General features: G+C 37.8%; 1 protein-coding gene across 2 annotated transcripts; it reads right to left on the bottom strand.

Moving 5' to 3' along the window:
* Positions 1–13,833: 13,833 nt before the first annotated feature.
* On the bottom strand, positions 13,834–16,457 carry LOC123899767 (F-box protein At5g46170). Of its 2 annotated transcripts, none has more exons than XM_045950979.1 (2): positions 14,979–16,457; positions 13,834–14,417 (listed from the first exon to the last, which is right to left on the bottom strand). In XM_045950979.1, exon 1 carries the CDS (start codon positions 16,167–16,169, stop codon positions 15,000–15,002), a length of 1,170 nt encoding a protein of 389 aa, XP_045806935.1. In that variant the 5' UTR covers positions 16,170–16,457; the 3' UTR covers positions 13,834–14,417; positions 14,979–14,999. The 2 variants fall into 2 exon arrangements, with proteins under 2 accessions (XP_045806935.1, XP_045806936.1); XM_045950980.1 differs by having other exon boundaries at positions 14,984–16,452.
* Positions 16,458–18,607: the final 2,150 nt, after the last annotated feature.

Raw genomic sequence — 18,607 nt, 5'->3', positions numbered from 1 at the left:
CAAGGCCATGCAATTGGCAGAAGAACAATTGCAACCCTACTCAGGAACCCTGGTTGGGTTCTCTGGCGAACAAGTGGATGTAATGGGCTACGCCTCCCTCCTTACCACGTTTGGAGAAGGCAGCAACGCCAAAACTATCAAGGTGCGATACCTGGTAGTTAAAACTCCTTTTACCTCCTATAATATTATTATAGGTAGGCCCGCCTTTAACACATTGGGGGCGGCCATGTCCACTCTATACCTAGCAATAAAATACCCCCTTGATAATGGGGGAGTAGGAACAGTAAGGGGCGATCAGATTCTCGCCAAGAAATGCTACGAGTCTAGCTTAAAGATACGACACCGAACTTCCAGCGCAAGCAGAAAATTCGAAAGAAGACAAGCCGCAATTCCAGGCGGCATAAACATCATAGAGAGCGCAGATATGGATCCGAGGGAGGAATTTCAAGAGCGAAGGGTAAGCCCTATAGAAGACCTGGAGCAGGTTCAAATTGGCGATCACCCACACCAGACAACCAGCTTGGGAACAGCGTTGCCCAGCGAGGAGAGGAGACGAATCATCAAAATCTTGAAGGATAACGCTGATCTATTCGCATGGAAGCCTTCAGATATGCCAGGGATTGACGAAGGGGTGATAACACATAAACTTTCAATATCACCCAGCACAAAACCAGTCTCCCAAAGAAAAAGGAAGGTGGGAGAAGAAAGACGAGTCGCTATAGCGGAAGAAGTAGAGAAACTAAAGGAAGCCGGATTCATCGAAGAAATAAAATACCCCTCATGGTTGGCAAATGTCGTCATGGTGAAAAAGGCCAACGGAAAGTGGAGAATGTGCGTGGACTTCACAGATTTAAACAAGGCGTGTCCCAAAGATCCATATCCCCTACCCAACATAGACAGGTTAATTGATGGCGCCTCGGGGTGCAAGATGCTGAGTTTCATGGACGCCTACTCCGGATACAATCAAATAAAGATGAACCCCTCAGACGCCTGCCATACAGCCTTTATGTCGAACACCTGCAATTATTTTTACAACGTCATGCCTTTTGGATTGAAGAATGCGGGAGCAACATACCAAAGGTTGATGGACAGGGTTTTTGCCGAGCAAATAGGGAAGAACTTAGAAGTATATATCGACGACATGGTAGTAAAAACTTCCGAGGGAAGTCGCCATGATGATGATCTGTTGGACATCATGGGATCAGTAAGAAAGTACAACATGAGACTAAACCCAGCAAAGTGTTCCTTTGGAGTACAAGCCGGGAAATTCTTAGGGTTTATGCTCACCAGCAGAGGAATAGAGGCTAACCCCGAAAAATGCCAAGCCATCATAGACATGAGGAGCCCTACATCCGTGAAAGAAGTACAAACCTTGACAGGCAGAATAGCGGCACTATCCAGATTTCTATCATGTGCGGGCGAAAAGGGTTTCCACTTCTTCGCATCCCTTAGAAAAAATGAGAGATTCTCCTGGACACCAGAATGTGAAGAAGCCTTCAGACAACTAAAAGAGTTCCTAGCATCACCGCCCATCTTGACACGCCCATTACCAGAGAAAACGGCGTCTTGGACACTCTCAGTTGACGGGGCCTCCAATGTGCGAGGAAGTGGAGCCGGAATAGTACTGGAAGGACCAGATGGCGTTATGATAGAACAATCACTACGTTTCGCCTTCAAAGCCAGCAACAACCAAGCAGAATACGAAGCTTTGATAGCAGGAATGAAGTTAGCAAGCGATATGGAGGTAAAAGAGTTAAGGGCCATGAGTGATTCCCAACTGGTAACCAACCAAGTATCAGGGAAGTTTCAAACGAAGGAGCCGCAGTTAATCAAATACGTAGAAAGAGTTCAAAACCTAGCTAAGCAGTTCGATTCTTTCGAATTAGTTTACGTTCCCCGCGAACAAAACATGAGAGCAGATCTATTGTCAAAGCTGGCGAGCACCAAAAAACCAGGAAGCCACAAAACCGTTATCCAGGAGACTATAAAAACTCCCAGCATCAGCGGGGAAGAGGTGATGATGGTAATAGAAGAAGAAGACTGGAGATCGCCCATTATCCGGTACCTCCAAAAGGATGAGCTCCCGAAAGAAAGGGAAAAGGCTTTTAAATTAAAGAAAATGGCAGCATGGTATTCAATGGTAGGGGATTTGCGTCCCCCCTCCTTTTATGCGTCAGTACCGAAGAAGCCAAGCGCATCATGTCTGAAGTACACGAGGGATCGTGTGGTAGTCATATCGGTTCAAGAGCATTAGCAGGAAAGATATTAAGAGCAGGATTTTATTGGCCAGATATACATGATGATACCGCCATGTATGTGAGAAACTGTGACAAATGCCAAAGACACGCCAACCTGCATCACGTTCCGGGGGAGCCACTAAAGTCAGTATTATCCCCATGGCCCTTTTTCATGTGGGGTGTAGATATCGTCGGTCCATTTCCGGTTGGCTATAAACAAGCGCGATGGATCATCGTCGCCGTGGACTACTTTACAAAATGGATTGAAGCAGAACCGGTATCCAGCATCTCGGCGGAACAGGTAAAAATCTTTTATTGGAAGAAAATCATCTGCAGATTTGGACTGCCCAAGTATATCGTATCCGACAACGGTACACAGTTCGCCAGCGAGAAGGTCGTAGAGTTCTGTCGAAGCAAAGGAATCAAAAACACCTTTATATCAGTGGAGCATCCGCAAGCTAACGGACAAGCAGAGTCAGCAAATAAGGTGATACTAAGAGCCTTAAAAAGGAGGCTAGATAGCAAAGGCGAGGCTTGGGTAGCCCACATCTCACCCATCCTCTGGTCGTATCACACCACTCCCCAATCCTCGACAGGAGAAGCGCCATTTACAATGGTCTATGGTTCAGACGCGATGATCCCGGTGGAAATAAATCCTCCTAGTTGGCGCAGAGAAACCACAACGCAAGAAGAGAATGACAGAGCTTTGGAAGAGAACCTAGACATGATCGAGGAAAGAAGAGAAAGAGCGCATTTCAGAGAATTCGCCATAAAGCAAAGGGCTGCTAGACGTTATAATACAAGAGTCAAACAAAGGAGTTTTCAAGAAGGCGATCTAGTGTTGAAAAGACCTATGGGAAAGGATAAAGGAGGAAAGTTCGCGGCAAACTGGGAAGGCCCTTTTCGGGTGCAAGAAGCTTTCGAAGGAGGAGCATATCGTCTAGAGACCATGGAAGGAAGAACCCTCCCCAGAACGTGGAACGTAGCAAATTTAAAGTTCTACTACAGCTAGTCGCGGGGCATCACGTTACTGGTGGAAGAATAAGTAAAATCATTCTCTTCTTTTAGCAATATTTTTAATGATGTATAAGAACCATTTTCATAAATGAATAAAAAGACAATGAGACACTCTTTTCCCCTGTTCCAACTGGGGTTTTTATCGAGGCTCATTGAATTTCAAAATTCTAGTAGTTTATATCTTCTTGCATATGTTAAAATATTTGCGTCAACCTGATTAAGTTACGGGCTCTGAATCAACGAAAATGGTTATCTCAAACTTGAGCTCTGAATCTTTATCAAAGATCAACTCAGATGTGAGCGCTGAACCATAAAACAAGGTTGCAAGGCCTTTGCGTTACCTGTAAGTCTTACGAGTTGGGTACGTCAGAAAAAGAAAAATTAAACAAGGTTGCAAGGCCTTGGCGTTACCTGTAAGTCTTACGAGTTGGGTACGTCAGAAAAAGAAAAATTAAACAAGGTTGCAAGGCCTTGGCGTTACCTGTAAGTCTTACGAGTTGGGTACGTCAGAAAAAGAAAAATTAAACAAGGTTGCAAGGCCTTGGCGTTACCTGTAAGTCTTACGAGTTGGGTACGTCAGAAAAAGAAAAATTAAACAAGGTTGCAAGGCCTTGGCGTTACCTGTAAGTCTTACGAGTTGGGTACGTCAGAAAAAGAAAAATTAAACAAGGTTGCAAGGCCTTGGCGTTACCTGTAAGTCTTACGAGTTGGGTACGTCAGAAAAAGAAAAATTAAACAAGGTTGCAAGGCCTTGGCGTTACCTGTAAGTCTTACGAGTTGGGTACGTCAGAAAGAGAAAAATTAAATAAGGTTGCAAGGCCTTGGCGTTACCTGTAAGTCTTACGAGTTGGGTACGTCAGAAAAAGAAAGGCGAGATTATCAACACCGCCAGAAGAAGCTTACACACAACCAAAGCAAGGCGATTCATTATAACGCCAAATGACAACAGGTATAAAGTTATTTTCTATCGATTCACAATTATTATAGAATGTTGAAGATATAACTGGTGTAGGGACAAAGTTTCCAAGGTGAGAATGACAGAAGGCGTTACCTCACAACGTAATGCAAAATTCATCCGCAAAATTATGAAGAAAGAAGATCATTGCAAATAAAGGAATTAATAGAAACCCAATAAAGGGTAAATTGTTCAGGCCACAAAAGGACATACAGAATAGTTACAAAAGCCACATAAGGGCAAAATTTAATCTATTACAACAAAAAAAAAAAAAAGAACTCATTCACTGAGGAGGAACATAAGGGACGAGCTTTCCGTCAACTATCTGCTTCATTGCATCGGCCTCGCCCAGGCGCTCAGCATCCAAATCAGGAAAGAGCAACTTAACCTGCTCGATCGCAAAGGCGAAGCCTTCATCATATTGGTTGGCTGCACAGAGTTGAAGCTCATTGATGTCGTTCTCCAACCTTACCTTCTCATCGGCTAAGGTCCCAACAGACAGTACCGCCTCATCCTTCTCCTTGGAAAGCTTGGAAAGCTTCTCAACCTGGGCAGCAGCATTCTCCTTAAGCTTTGCCTCAGAGGCGGCGTAGCCTTCTTTGATCTTCGCCACTTTCTCTTCATAGTCTTTCCTCAGCCTCTCTGCCTCGCCCTCCCGTTCTTCCTTCAACTTTTTGATGTCATCCTCCAGCTTCGCCTTAGTTTCAGAATACCTCTTCTCAATATCAGCGAGGTTATCATCAACCATCTTCACTTTTTGCCTCGCCTCCATAACCTCTTGCTCCTGGCGGTTTGTCAACAGATAATTAAGGAGAGTACCCTTGACTTCATACTCTAAGGCTTTTTTCCTCAGGTCTTCCGTCGAAGTGTTGGCGAAGCGAGTCATGTCACCCACCATGGTTACTCCTCTCTCAATAAACTCCAGAGGATCGAAGGAGCTCCAGGAAAGGGGCGCAGCGGCTTCAGCGTCTTGAGAAGGAGGCTGAGAAGAACTGGAAGCCGCACCTTTACCCTTGTCAGCACCCCCAGCCTTTTGAGTAGTTTTCTCTATTTTTTGTTTTTTGGGAGGAGGAGGTTCAACACTCTCGTTTTCCTTGGCTCCAGGAGCTGTTTTCCCCGGGATCTCGACACGGATCCGCCCTTCGTGCTTCTTCTTACTTCGCCCTTCTTTGGCAGCAGCTTCCTCCACTTGTAGCTGCTTCAATGGGTCGACCACAGCAACGGCGGGATTGGCCTTCTGCTGGCGAGCTTTTGCCAAAAACGCCAATCTCTCCTCATTCGAGATAGTTCTCATTCTCTCTACAAAAACAAGGAATGCAAAGAAACACAAGTTAGTAACGAGGCGAGATCAACATTAAACAAATAAAGAAAGATACAAATTTATCACTTACGCAAATATTCTTCCAAGGCGCCACTATTACCCTCACACCTAAGAACGTCAGCGGTATCCATAAGGGCATAGGAATCAAGGAAGTTAACGGTATCTTGTTCAAAGTCACTCAAAGCCTCAAAGATGGCTCCCTTGATAAGCCTAGGGTTAGTGGTCCAATAGAAAGGAAATAGAGGATCCTCAACCTCATCATACATCAGATCAGGAAATTTCTCATCATTGCGAACCCGAAAGAAAGAGTCTTTGAAGTTTTTGAAATTGGAGGCATATAAACTTAGGAGACGACGGTTGGGTTGACTACTAAGGGAAACTAGAGATTGAGGTTTTAGGTTCTTTATGTGGTAAAAAGAGAAGAAAACACCAACAGAGGGATCCAGGTTAAAACCTGAACACATTACCTCAAAAGCTTTTATAAAGGCCCAACTATTAGGATGGAGTTGGGTGGGGGCGACGTTAAGAACCTTCAACATCTCCGCCTCGAAAGAAGTGAAAGGCAACCAAATATTGAGGGGCTGGATCACGCCAGTATAAAGATAGAAATAATCTGGCGGGGTATCATTCTTGGAAAACACGAACTCGCCCTCCTTGACGGGCTCGGTTATAATCAAATCTTCACGAGGAAGGGAGTCAGAGAGTTTGACAGCTTTCCTAAAGCTCCTCACCATTTCCACACTAGTATACTTTGAAGAAACTTCCATGGTGACTGGAAAGTAGTCAGCAACGACCAGATCTCGGCAGGGGTTCTTCCGCTTTCCTGTGAAAGAGGAAGGGGAGATTATGACGCAATCACTGTCATTACTACTATCACTACTGCTATCGCTATCACTACTACTACTCCCAACATCAAAACCCCACAATTCCGAATAAAACCCCCGGCTATTAAGAACGCCGTTAGCCCTAGTATAGTGGGCGCGAACTTGTTGCGCCCACTCGAGATAACTAGGAGAAGAAATAGGAACTCTCCCCTCATCCTCATCTAGTTCCCTCAAAATAACCATTTGTTCTAAACCTAATTAGAGAAATTAGGGTTCCTACTCAGAACAGACCTAATTAACGAAAAGAAGAAAGGTATGAAATGAAATACCTTATGAAACGGATGAAGACCTCGAAGCAGGAAGATAAAGTCGTCTTAAAACGAAGACCGTTGAAAACCTTTATCAAGAGAATGAAGAAGAGAGCGTAAACTGGATCGGAATGGGAGTAGAAGATTTTGCAGAAGAAGTAAAGGAAAAAAGAAAGAGTAAAACCCCTATTTATAAGACCTTATTCCGAACAGTTAATTTGAAGTTGTAAGGTTCGAACGAGTAGGGTCATGTGAGTCGTCGGATCGCGTACGTGTCAAAACGCACATCCCAAGAGTAAATCATAGAAGATTTATCGTCAGATATTTAATTACAACGCCTATAGGCGAGATGACTAACCATAACGCCTTTAAAGGAAGGGCCACGCCAGGACAAATTATCTCGCCGAAAAAAGTTTGATTCGCCCATGGGGCGCGGCGAAGATATCCAAAACAACGCCCAACGAGAAGAAGCCAAAAAGTCAAGAAAAAACAAAAGTAAAGCATTCTACTCAAAGCAAGAAAGGAAATCTTTATTAGCAGCAAATAAAAAGTACAACGAGGGGAAACCAAGGCTACATGGAAAAATCCTAAAATCCTATCAATCAGATTCCGAATCCTTCTGCGCAGGCTCAGCAAAGGTCAACTTGGACTCGGCAGTAGCGTAGGAGCCTTCTTCCCCACTTGACGAAGAAGCACGAAGCTCAGGAGGGATGTAGGTCTCCAAGAACGAAGCATAATCCCTGTCGGTGCTACCAGAATCAGAAGTATCCGAAGAAAGGACGATAACCTCCACCTCCTTGACCTCTTTCGATCGACGGGAGCGAGTGGAGTTAGAGGTTGAAACCTCAACTCTTTTCTTCCTCCGCTGAGGCGGAGTACTTCTGGCAACAGGTTTTTTCGCATTGTTATTTTCCATCATAAAGATTCAAAACAAGTTGATGAAAATTCGAGTTTTTAGCAGGTGATATTTATAGTCAATGTTTAACCTTAACATCGTTATTAACGGTAGTAATAAATGCGTGGACGGTTGTAACCACCAAGTTTTGACTGTCTCGAGAAATGCCACTTTTATGTTCCCAAGAAGTCAAAATTTGACCCATTTTAGTTATCAAAGATCGCAAAGGGAGGCGGTACTAAAAAGAACAGAAGAGCAACACATAGGAAAAGGAAATTGCTTAATACTCAAATTCTTATAAATACAACGGAAGCAAAGAAACAGAATGAAAATAACAAAGATCCAAAAATGCGGAAGCAAATTACAAATACTTGAAAGAAAAGCACAAAACGGAAAGATGAGCAAACAAAAGACTTCATGGCATGGTAGAGCTCCCCAATTCACCAGCATCGGCAACGGCGATACGGTGCATTTCCTCCAATGCCCGTTTCACCCTCTTCGCCTTCACCATGTTTTCTTCAATGGGCTTCAGATCCTCTCTTAGTTCGCTCTGCTTGTCCAAAAGGCCCACCAAAGAGTGGCGCCTGGAAATCAACTTAGCAACATCATCCCTAATCTCGCCTTGAAGAGCCCTCTTCCTCTTCACAAGCGGCTTCATCTCCTTGTTCAGCAGCGCCAAACGATCGTCCACTCTCCGCTCCTCGTTAAAGCATATTCCTAAGATTTCCTCCTGCACACCCATGGTCTCTTTCGTGATCTCTATCTGGCTATCAACGGCTTCGGTAACTTCGGCATGGCATTCTTTGACATTCTCCACAGCAATCACAAAGGATGCACTATCCTTCAACTCCTTCTCCAGACGCAGCACACTGTCAAGAAAACGCTTCTCTTCCTTGGTCAACCTCCAGCAATAATCATTAAGCTCTTTGACGAACTCTGAGAACTCACCAAAATCATCCATCAAGTCCTCCGTGCTTAGGGTCAACATACGCCGGAGCCGCTTAATGACAGGGGAAGCCGGGGATTGACCACATTCGAAAGAAGGATTTTTGGGAGACATAACTCTGAAAGGAAAGCTTAGAATTTTGCAGGTAAGAAGGGATGAACTGATTATTTCATCAAAGTCCCACTTTTATAGACGAAGAATCTCGTCATGGCAGCAGCAGGTGGGGAGACGGTTAATGAGAGTTGCTCACGAACGTAAGGACGTGCGCTAGAGAGTGGGAGAGAAACGCGGTATGTCACGCGCCAAGAATTATGGAGGGAAATTCGAATTGTACTTAAGCATTTCATTCCTACGGATCTCATGCTTGGGGGGCTGTGGACTGGGCAATGGGCTTAAAGGCAAAATCAAACTAGCCCAATTAATATGAGAAAGGAAACAGGCCCAAAACAATTAAATTCTAAACGTCCATTTGGCGATATAAGGCCTTGGCGAGGTAGGTGATGACGGATAACGCCCATAAGACGGATTTGCATACGATAATAAAATACCTTCATCCTTCCCTGCCTTAGCGATTAACTTGGGAATGAAGAAACCAATTCCTTGAAACTGCCATGGCTTGGAGACCAAGGTTTTATTCCTACTTTCACGCTGCATCACCGGAAAAGGCGCCGAAGACCGGATTTGTAGGAACCCTAGCTTGGAGAAGAAGGCTTTAATGGTCTATAAATAGTTTCATATTTTCATCTGTAAAGAGATCGAATTCTGACTGATAAAACTCCCAGGGTTGTTGGGATTAAACTGAGAGTAATCACACCATTTAATCAATACTACAAACCCCCTTGTTTTGTACCAGAACAAAATATTTCCGTCGTTTCTTGTTTCAATATGATATTCATTTATGTGAATATCTTTCGGTAACAAATTTCTTTAAGACTTAAAATATAAAATATATTAGCAAAGTGCAACTTTGTTTCTCGATATAACAATGCATTGTCTCTTCTGGAGCCTTCAATAATTTTCGTACTACCAAATATAAAATTTAATTTTTCATGAATAGTAGTATCGATGAATATTTTCAAGCTAAACAAATATGTTTCTACAAAAAAAAATCTTTTCGGTGGAACACAATAAAAAAATAGTAATAATTTATTTGTATGAGAATTAAAAGAGTAAAAATAAAGTATAACAAAATAATGTTTATGTGGATTTCAGTAGAATTAGAAATTAAAATATAGTAACAATTAAAAGATTTTAAAATTAAAATCAATCAATTGATTTAAATATGTAACCGAATAATTAAAATCAATTTATGTTTGCAAGGAATAATTTTTTATTTTTTTTTAAAAGGAATAATTTTTTTTTTTAAGAGCAAAGAATAATCATTATTATGAGAGGAAGAAAAAAACGTTTGAACCATGCATTCAATCACGAGTTTAATATATCAATAATATCCATCCAATGTATGTACAACAATGGATATACAAAATATTCTTGAACTTTGTTTTTTTCAAAGTTGCTACTTCAAGAGCATATTCAAGAGACATAAATAATTCTTCTATTGATTTCCTTTTAATTTTGGTTCACCTTATACCAAGATCAAATATATCATCTAGATTGTAATCATGTTGTAAAATTTTGTAAGTTCTTCAGGAACTTAACAATATATAACAATGGCTATGGAAAATTACAATTTTCCAATCCTTCTGGAATACTTGATATTAAACTTTTGCTTATTCAAGAACTATATCTTTAGGGAAATTAAAATATTAGTTCTTCAAGAATTATACCACCAATATTTATAAACATTGATTATGAAAAATTGTTCTTGAGCGATACTACAAGAAATGCTTTAATATTGAATTTTAAGTTCTTCAAGAACTATACATATAATTTTTCATTAACAATGGTTCGGGAAATTCATATTCTTTGAGTAATCCATCAGAGATCATTATTATTAAAGCATTAGTTCTTCAAGAACTATATCACAAGTGATCTTCATAATGATTAAGAATAATTTATTCCTTGTGCATTCGATTGGATTTTCCCTTTTTCTTCTTTAGTTCTTCAGGAACTAATTTGCCCACTTTTTACTCTTTTTTTTTCATTATTTTTTTTCACTTCTAGTGAGAAGCCGAAATTTTAAAATTAACACAGTCATGACTATTACCACGACCATGACCACAAATTTTTTTTTTTTTTCATGGTAATCGTGTGTTACTACATTCACTTCTGGGAATGGAGTAACATCAGTGGGTTAGATTTCATTCACTTCTGGGAATGATTTTTCATTCATTTATCATTGATATATACTATCATCAAATAATAAAATTAAGCAAATAATTAGATAAACATACTAAACACAGTCTAATAAAAGATAATTCCAATTATTTTTATTAATACTAATATAATGTAACGTACTAAAATTTTATAATGCAAATTAAATAGTAACATAATGAAATTAATAATAATTATAATGTAACATATGCTATGAATGAGATTAATTAGTAACTTATTGAAAATAAATTGGAATATTTTTATGCTTTAGCTTTACAATATGATGATACATATTAAATTATTATTATTATTATTTATTTATTTTTAATCAGCATGATATGCATAGATTATACACTATTATTATTATTATTATTATTATAACAATAAATAAAATAAATTCAATAAAAATTATAAATTGCCAAAACTCTAAAAAAAATTGATAAAGCTATCCTTCAGGGATGCATGTATATGTATTTTGAATTCTTCTGGAATTCATAAGAAATAATTTATAAGAAGTTCTTCAAGAACTATATAACATCATTATAATGTAAAATTAATCATTTATGCAATTCTTCAGGAATGCATACAACATCGAGTTCTTCAGGAACTGTATAACATATATTATAATGTAATAGGAATACATATATTGGTGCAATCCTTCAGGGATGCATAAATATATTGAATTATTCATGAGTTCTTCAAAAACTCTATAAATATAATAGATCTTATCAATTATTTTGTACATCCTTCAGGGATGTGTCCCAATTGAATTCATCAAGATTTCATGGAGAACAAAATTTGGATTTTTAAGTTCTTTAAGAACTATATAATAGATCAAATCAGTTATTTTTTTCAATCCTTCAGGGATTGATATTTTAGAAGCGTAGGTTTATCAATCTTCAGGATTCATATTTTAAAATTTCATCATACTATGAATCTTCAGGATTCATATTTTAAAAATTTCACTACGATACTTCTAGATCGTAGGCTGTGAATCAATATGAAAAAAAACGAAAAAAATAGAATAAAAAATACAAGAAATAAAATTATCACCTCTCATGGTTGCTATACCTTTCTAGAGAGGGGAGAGAGACTATCGTGCTGATAACGTGTTATGAACTATTTCTAGAGAATAACTAGAATAGAGAAGAAGGAGAGAAAGGGAGAAGAGAAAGGAATAGACTATTGTATTGTTCTATTCGAGGTGTGTGTTTTACATTGTGAGATAGTCATATATATAGGAGATTACATGGGCCAAGAATATGGGCCTAGACAAATGGACATCCACATCTATATTATTCATAACAAGTTGAAATTTGATCTATATTGTTTAAATTTTTATTTATATTTAAAATCGGAGGGAGTATGACATAATAAAATATTGATTTCTCCAATCATACAATAACATCATTATTAATAAAACCTGAACAACATATCAAACAAGAGAGGTCTTTTGAATTTGCTATATTTCAGAAAAAATTATCTGCAATTAAAAATTAGAAGAAGAAAAAAAGGGAAAAGAGATAAGAGAGAAAAAGAAACTTATCATAACTTTGGGGTTGTAACCTGTTGTCTCTTTTCGTTAGAACCGTTGTGGGTTGGTAGTTGATGATTGATGAACGGTTAAATTGATTGAGTTTATAATAAATGGTTGGTTCATATAGAACATTGGTCTCAATCATGTTACTACCAAACAAGTACTACTAGTGTGTGATATTTTTATTTAATGTTACAAAGATCACACTAGTTTTTTTCAAAAAGAAAAAATTAAAATCACCCTTATGCAGGTGATATTTTTTGTTCAAAAAAAGATCGAACTACTTAAAAATGATTAAAATCACCCTTAATTGCATAATGATGAGAATAAAAAATCAGTGAAATAATCAACAATAAATTGGTCAAAAAGTAATAATTTTAGGACCTTAAGTAGATGATCGGTGTTCAATTTTTAATTCTTTCATATAGAAAGAATTCAGTTGAGAGGGAAGAACATACATCTAAGATTAATAATCAGTAACAACGTAAAAACTTCCTGTCTACTATCTATATCATGTAACAAACAGAAAAACTAGTGAACCAATCGTTAGTTGGTTCAGTGGTGATTGACGCTGAACTTGGTAGGGAGGACCGCGATTCGATCCCCTCAACTGCAATCGGGATGGAGCTGAAACCACTTGATGCCAGAACTGACCCCTGAACCAGATTCAACTTGTGGTGAAAGCCAAAAAACAGAAAAACTAGTGAAATACAGTACTAGCTGATTTTTATAGTAAATTTTTTTGATAGCACACTATTAGATAAATCTAGTACCCCTATAGTATCTACTCCTATGAATTTTTTGCAATTATAAATGTTGGGAGTTAATGGTACATAACATAGTAGATTCACTATTATCAATCTGACTGGATAATTATGTGTATTAAATCCGGCTACCTATCACCAGGGGACCATTCTCCCCAAAATTAAAGATACCTAATTTGCGGTTTTGACACGGTGTAACAAAAAATCAAAAATCCTGTAAGTAGTATTAAGATGCCATGTGATGTGAGCCTTTTAAAGAAAACAATTTCATCATCAGTGTGCAAGTAGTATCAGTTACAGTTACCAACCATCAATGTCGACTAATACAAGTTTTTTTATTTATTTTTAATTATTGTGAATTGATTATCTCATACTATGTACTATAAGCTTGCAGTGCTTTTTAAATATCTGTGACAGCTAAGCTAGATCATGTCAATAATTAACATGTAAATGTCATGTTATGGAGCATACGTAAGAGTAAAATAAAATCAATAAGATTTTAAAAAATCATCTTTCTTTTTCAAATAAATCTAGATATGGTATCAATAAGATTTGTCTTCATTGAATAATTATAATCAGCTTATGAGTAAAAATATATGAAAAGGGGAATATTTTAGCTTCATGCTCAACCCTTACACCTTGTGAGATCAACTTTCAGAACTAACTTTAGCTCACTCCAGCATTTAATCAATTCATGAGCTGAATATTGAAAAGTAAGTTCAACCATTGTACATTTAATTCACTAGCCAACAATATTTTCAGCAAAAGTTCAATTCAATTCCTTGGCTTGAATCATGATTTATTGAACTGTTTACAAATTCACTCATAAGTAAGAGTTTCTAAATATGACAAAGTTGTGCCCAGGAAAAAGTAAGTACAGGAACAAGTATTGCATGGTATGATTTGACTCATCCAGAAGTTATTTAAAAAATTACAGAAGCAAAAGTACATTGCTCATTTAACTTATATCACAAAGGCAAACCAAACTGATAAATAACCTAGAATATTCACAGATGGAGACCTGAAAATGGCATATGACTGATAACTCAAAAGATCTTGTAAGATCGATCGTCCTAGTTGCAGGTCTTATAAAAAGCATTGCCTCAAATTTTAAAAACCAGCAGATGCATTCAGTATCTCAGTTCCAGCAAAGATAGGTAAATGATTTGCAGCTCTTTTAATAGTAACTACTACTCATATATGGGGGCTCTGCAGTTGATCAGAAGCTGGAAAGAGCAAAGATTCAGGTCGCCCGGCTGCTTCCAAACAAAATGTGTTTTCTGATTCCTTCTATATTAGGAACTTCATGTTCCCTGATTTTCAAATGATTCTAGATTCCCTGAAATTTTCATTCCAAACAAATAAATAGTGATAAAAATTATAGGAAAAAGTCATTCCAAACGACCATTTTCCAAACAGAGATCTAAATAAGTATTTTAACATTCTACATCTTCTAAAAAAAATAGCATTTAAGCGAAAACAAGCATTACATAGACAAGAAATTAGATACAAAACCAATCTAACCTAACCTGAGAGAATTCTTCGGAACATACATAATTAAAAAGACACGCAGGCAGATTCATTTAGCAGGCAAACACCGTTTAAAAAAGTCAATGACCGCGAACTGGGCCGCGACATTAAGTTTTTTATGTATCCACAACTCAATTGAGGCCACATTAGCCACATTTGACCGCAATTATCCACAATATCAAGTGTGACAAAAAACAAACACCTCGGGAAAACACGCACAAACAAACACTAAACAATGTAACTTCAAGTTGCAATCCATTAACATATCATATTTATATTTAGCAAAAAAATATAAACAATGTAACTTCATATTTATATTTATCTTCAAGTATGAATCTAACGATGAATAGAAAAATTGCGAAAAATGCACCTTACAAGGGTGCAAAAACCATCAAAAGGAATTCATCTCAAGGCAATAAGTCCTCCTCTTAATAAGCATTGCAGCAGCAGACCGATAAGGCTCTTCGAACGCCGTAGAAACCCAAGACAAATCAGATCCTTCTTTCTTAGCAGTGGTAGTTGACAATTCACTCGGTCTAATAGCAACAAGAGTAGCACCTTTCAAAACAACCCCATCAGGTAACTCCAAATGAGGTGCATACCATAACCTCATATTAAGTGCAGGTACAAGAGTCCTCTTCGAAGCAGAAGAAGCCGATAGCGGCTTCACTCTTAACTCCTCAAGTTGATCTCTGTTCATATATAACACACCTTGACCATCTGCATCAGTTAACACCAAATTATCAAGAGTCGTATGCTCCGATATAATCGGTTGTAACAAGTAATGCCTTGCAGATGCAGCAATCAATGAACTAATTGTCCAAACTACCCTTAATTTCAAACCACCGTTCGTGTAAAACGAATCCGGTATACTTCCATTATCCTCAACGACACCGCCAACAACACCACCATTTCCATTTCCACCACCACAAGATGCATCAACAACAGTTCCATCTTGCGATTTCGGGTGAAAAACAGAGGAAGCACCTAGAATTACACAATTATCAAGCGTTGATCCAAAATCAGCTCTCCATTTCAACAAAACACCATCCTCAATCCCTAATTCACCACTCGGAAGCTCGATCCGAAGCAAACGAAGCTCGTTAAAATTCTTCAAAACCTGAGTAGGTGAATGATGAGTAACACCACCATCATCTTCAGTTCCAACAGCAAGCGAAGATCCAGAGGAAGAATTCGCCGCCGACGACGCTGCCGACAAAGAAGAATTAACTCTCTTCGGACCTAAAAATTGACCTAGGGTTTGAATCGGTTTAGCAATACCACCAAAAACCAATCGAAGAAGATTCCAGAAAGGTCCTCTGGATTTATCAGATGAATTAGATGAAGAATTAGAATCATCATCGGAAATAACACAATCAACACGAACGACGACGTTTTCAACTTGAGGTACTAGAGAATGAAAACGACGCGAAACGACGCAGCATCGACCTAAAGCTTTAACATCACCGATCTTGTTGAAAACTAGAAGGAGGAGAGAATCGGGGATGCGATCGAAGTGATCGATTTGGGAGAAATGATCTGGTGAGCGAATTGAACACATGATTGATAGATCGATCGAGAGAGAGAGAGAGAGAGAGAATTGGGGGTAGATCTAGGGTTGTTGAAGAAGATGAAGAAGAAGAAGAAAATGAAGATTTAGGGTAAAATTGGGAATTGTAAGAGAAATTGAAATGAAGAGACAAATAAATAATAGTAATATGGATTTTGTCTTTACATATGAGAGAAGAGATTATTAAAGAATGCGCGTCGATGAAAAAGGTGAATCAGTGGTAGAGAAGCTGTGATTGTGTTTGTGTTTGTGTTTGTGTGTCATTGCTTGTTGCTTCTATATTTATTTATCTATCTATTTATTTATTTATTTATTTATTTATTTATTATATTATATTATATTATTCTTATTTTAATTTTTTTTCTTACAATATTATAATTATATAATTTAATATCTATAATTAATAGGGAATTACGATTTGGACATAAAAAATTTACATGGTAAGTTTTTTTTTCCAAAGTTTACATAGCAAGTGATCTTGAATGATCGAGGTGAATCTTCAACCTAGAGGATCTCGGTTCGAGACCTGCGCACTGAGAGATGATGGAGATGAGATTGATAAGGAAAGTTTTTTTTTATAAGCAAAGTTTACATAGTAAGTGGTCTTAGATGATGGAGGTGAATCTTCAATATAGAGGAACTCGGTTCGAGATCCAGGCACCGAGAGAGATGATGGAAATGGGATTGATGTTGAGATATCTATAAACACTCTAAAGTTCAAGTAGGTATCAGAGTAACAATGAGAGGTTTCAAATAGAAGAATGTGTTTATCTTGCAATGGAGTGAATGATTGTTTTTATAGTCATTCTGAAGAAGTTGTTGTGTGTGTGTGCGTGCGCGCTTGTGCCATTCTGAAGAAGTTGTGTGTGTGTGTGTGTGCGCGCGCGTGTTTGTGTGGTCGTCAATGTTTGAATATGGTTGGAAGTGTAACTAGTTGTTAAAGTGTTGTGAGTCGGAGAAGATATGAGATATGTGGGAAGGTTCTGATATATGTTGGTGTAGTTTTTCCTCATCACCATGTGAGAAAAAATAAATAAATATCGACATTAGGTTTATAAGTTATCTCACTTATAAAGTCTTCAATTTCTATTTTTCTAAGTAGTGTGCGACTTATCTCACCTCAAACACTTGCCATAACACTTAGTTATTTGGTTGTATGCTTGTATGGACATTTTACGTGGAATTTCAAGTTTAAACTCGAATGTCCTCTCTCTCCCTCCCTCCCTTGTATGTGTGTGTAAGTTGATTTGTATATATATTGACCATTAGATTAATAACATGGAGAACTTCAAAAAAAAAAAATAGCAGGGAGAAAAAAAAGTCTTAAAAACATGTAATTTTTCTAGATCTTTCTAGTTTCCTTCGTATTGGAGCATATGCCATTTTCTTTGTAAAAAAAAGGTGTATTCATGATTTTAATTAACTGCCTAACATTCGTTTAAGAAAAAAAGTCCAGCATGTTGGAACAAATGCTGAAACACTAAGCATAAATGAGGCCTATGTGCTTGCACATACACACTTTGTGAATTGAAGTGATTTGAGAGATGAAGGAGAAGAAAGGAAAAAAGTAATTCTTTATTGATTGTGGGAATGAAAGTTATACAAGAGATGAAGTTGAGATTTACAATCATTATCTAACACTACTTATAAAAACTGAAAAACTTAAGGTAGTTAACTTGTTAGGCAAGTAACTAACCAACTAACTACTATCTAACACAAGTTAGTTACATCTAACTAACTTTGAATGTAATCAACTACTTAGAACATATGTTAGAGCATTTGGTAGAGCATTGAATAGATTTGACAATTACAAAACAACACACACACTAGCTATTCTTAAAAGAGTCAAAGTTATGAACTATATGAGAAACTACTTATCCACCTTACGGGTAATATTTGTAGTCACTTTATGGGTGGAATTTTTGGTCACTAGATTACATGAAAAAAGAAAAAAAGGTTGTTCTTGGACCTGCTCAATGTTCAATTTATTTTCATCTAGATTCCCATTTTGCTAAGCCCAATCCATCAAGTAAGTCTCCTAGTATCGGATTCTCGATCAGTCTTTTAGCATCGGCTTCTCTTTGAATTGTAACATTGTATCGACTCATAACACCTCTCAATGCCTGTCAAATCGAGGCATTAAAGAGCGCCATTCATAACGATTCTTCCTTTACTCACGGCTCCTCCTCGGATCCTATAAGTATACCCTTTTACAACATATGCAAAATACACAGTTTTCCACTTAAAAATCTATCACAATTTTCATCAACATTGGAATATTTGCGGGCACCCCTTCCAACATTCATATATATATATTGACAATATGCTGCTTCAGTTCAGCTAACTATCTCAATAATTTCGATCATATAATCCTTGAATTTTGATCATTAAAAATTGGATACTTACTCAATAATAAATAGAGTATAATT

Source organism: Trifolium pratense, linkage group LG7 (assembly GCF_020283565.1).
Source record: "Trifolium pratense cultivar HEN17-A07 linkage group LG7, ARS_RC_1.1, whole genome shotgun sequence".
Lineage (NCBI taxonomy): Eukaryota > Viridiplantae > Streptophyta > Magnoliopsida > Fabales > Fabaceae > Trifolium > Trifolium pratense.
The sequence above is the reverse complement of the archived record's forward strand: the minus strand, read 5'-3'. Positions and strand labels throughout refer to the sequence as shown.

Bases quoted from the DNA above. Each gene is read 5' to 3' on its own strand.
- LOC123899767 (XM_045950979.1), bottom strand. From the start codon at position 16,169: ATGTGTTCAATTCGCTCACCAGATCATTTCTCCCAAATCGATCACTTC.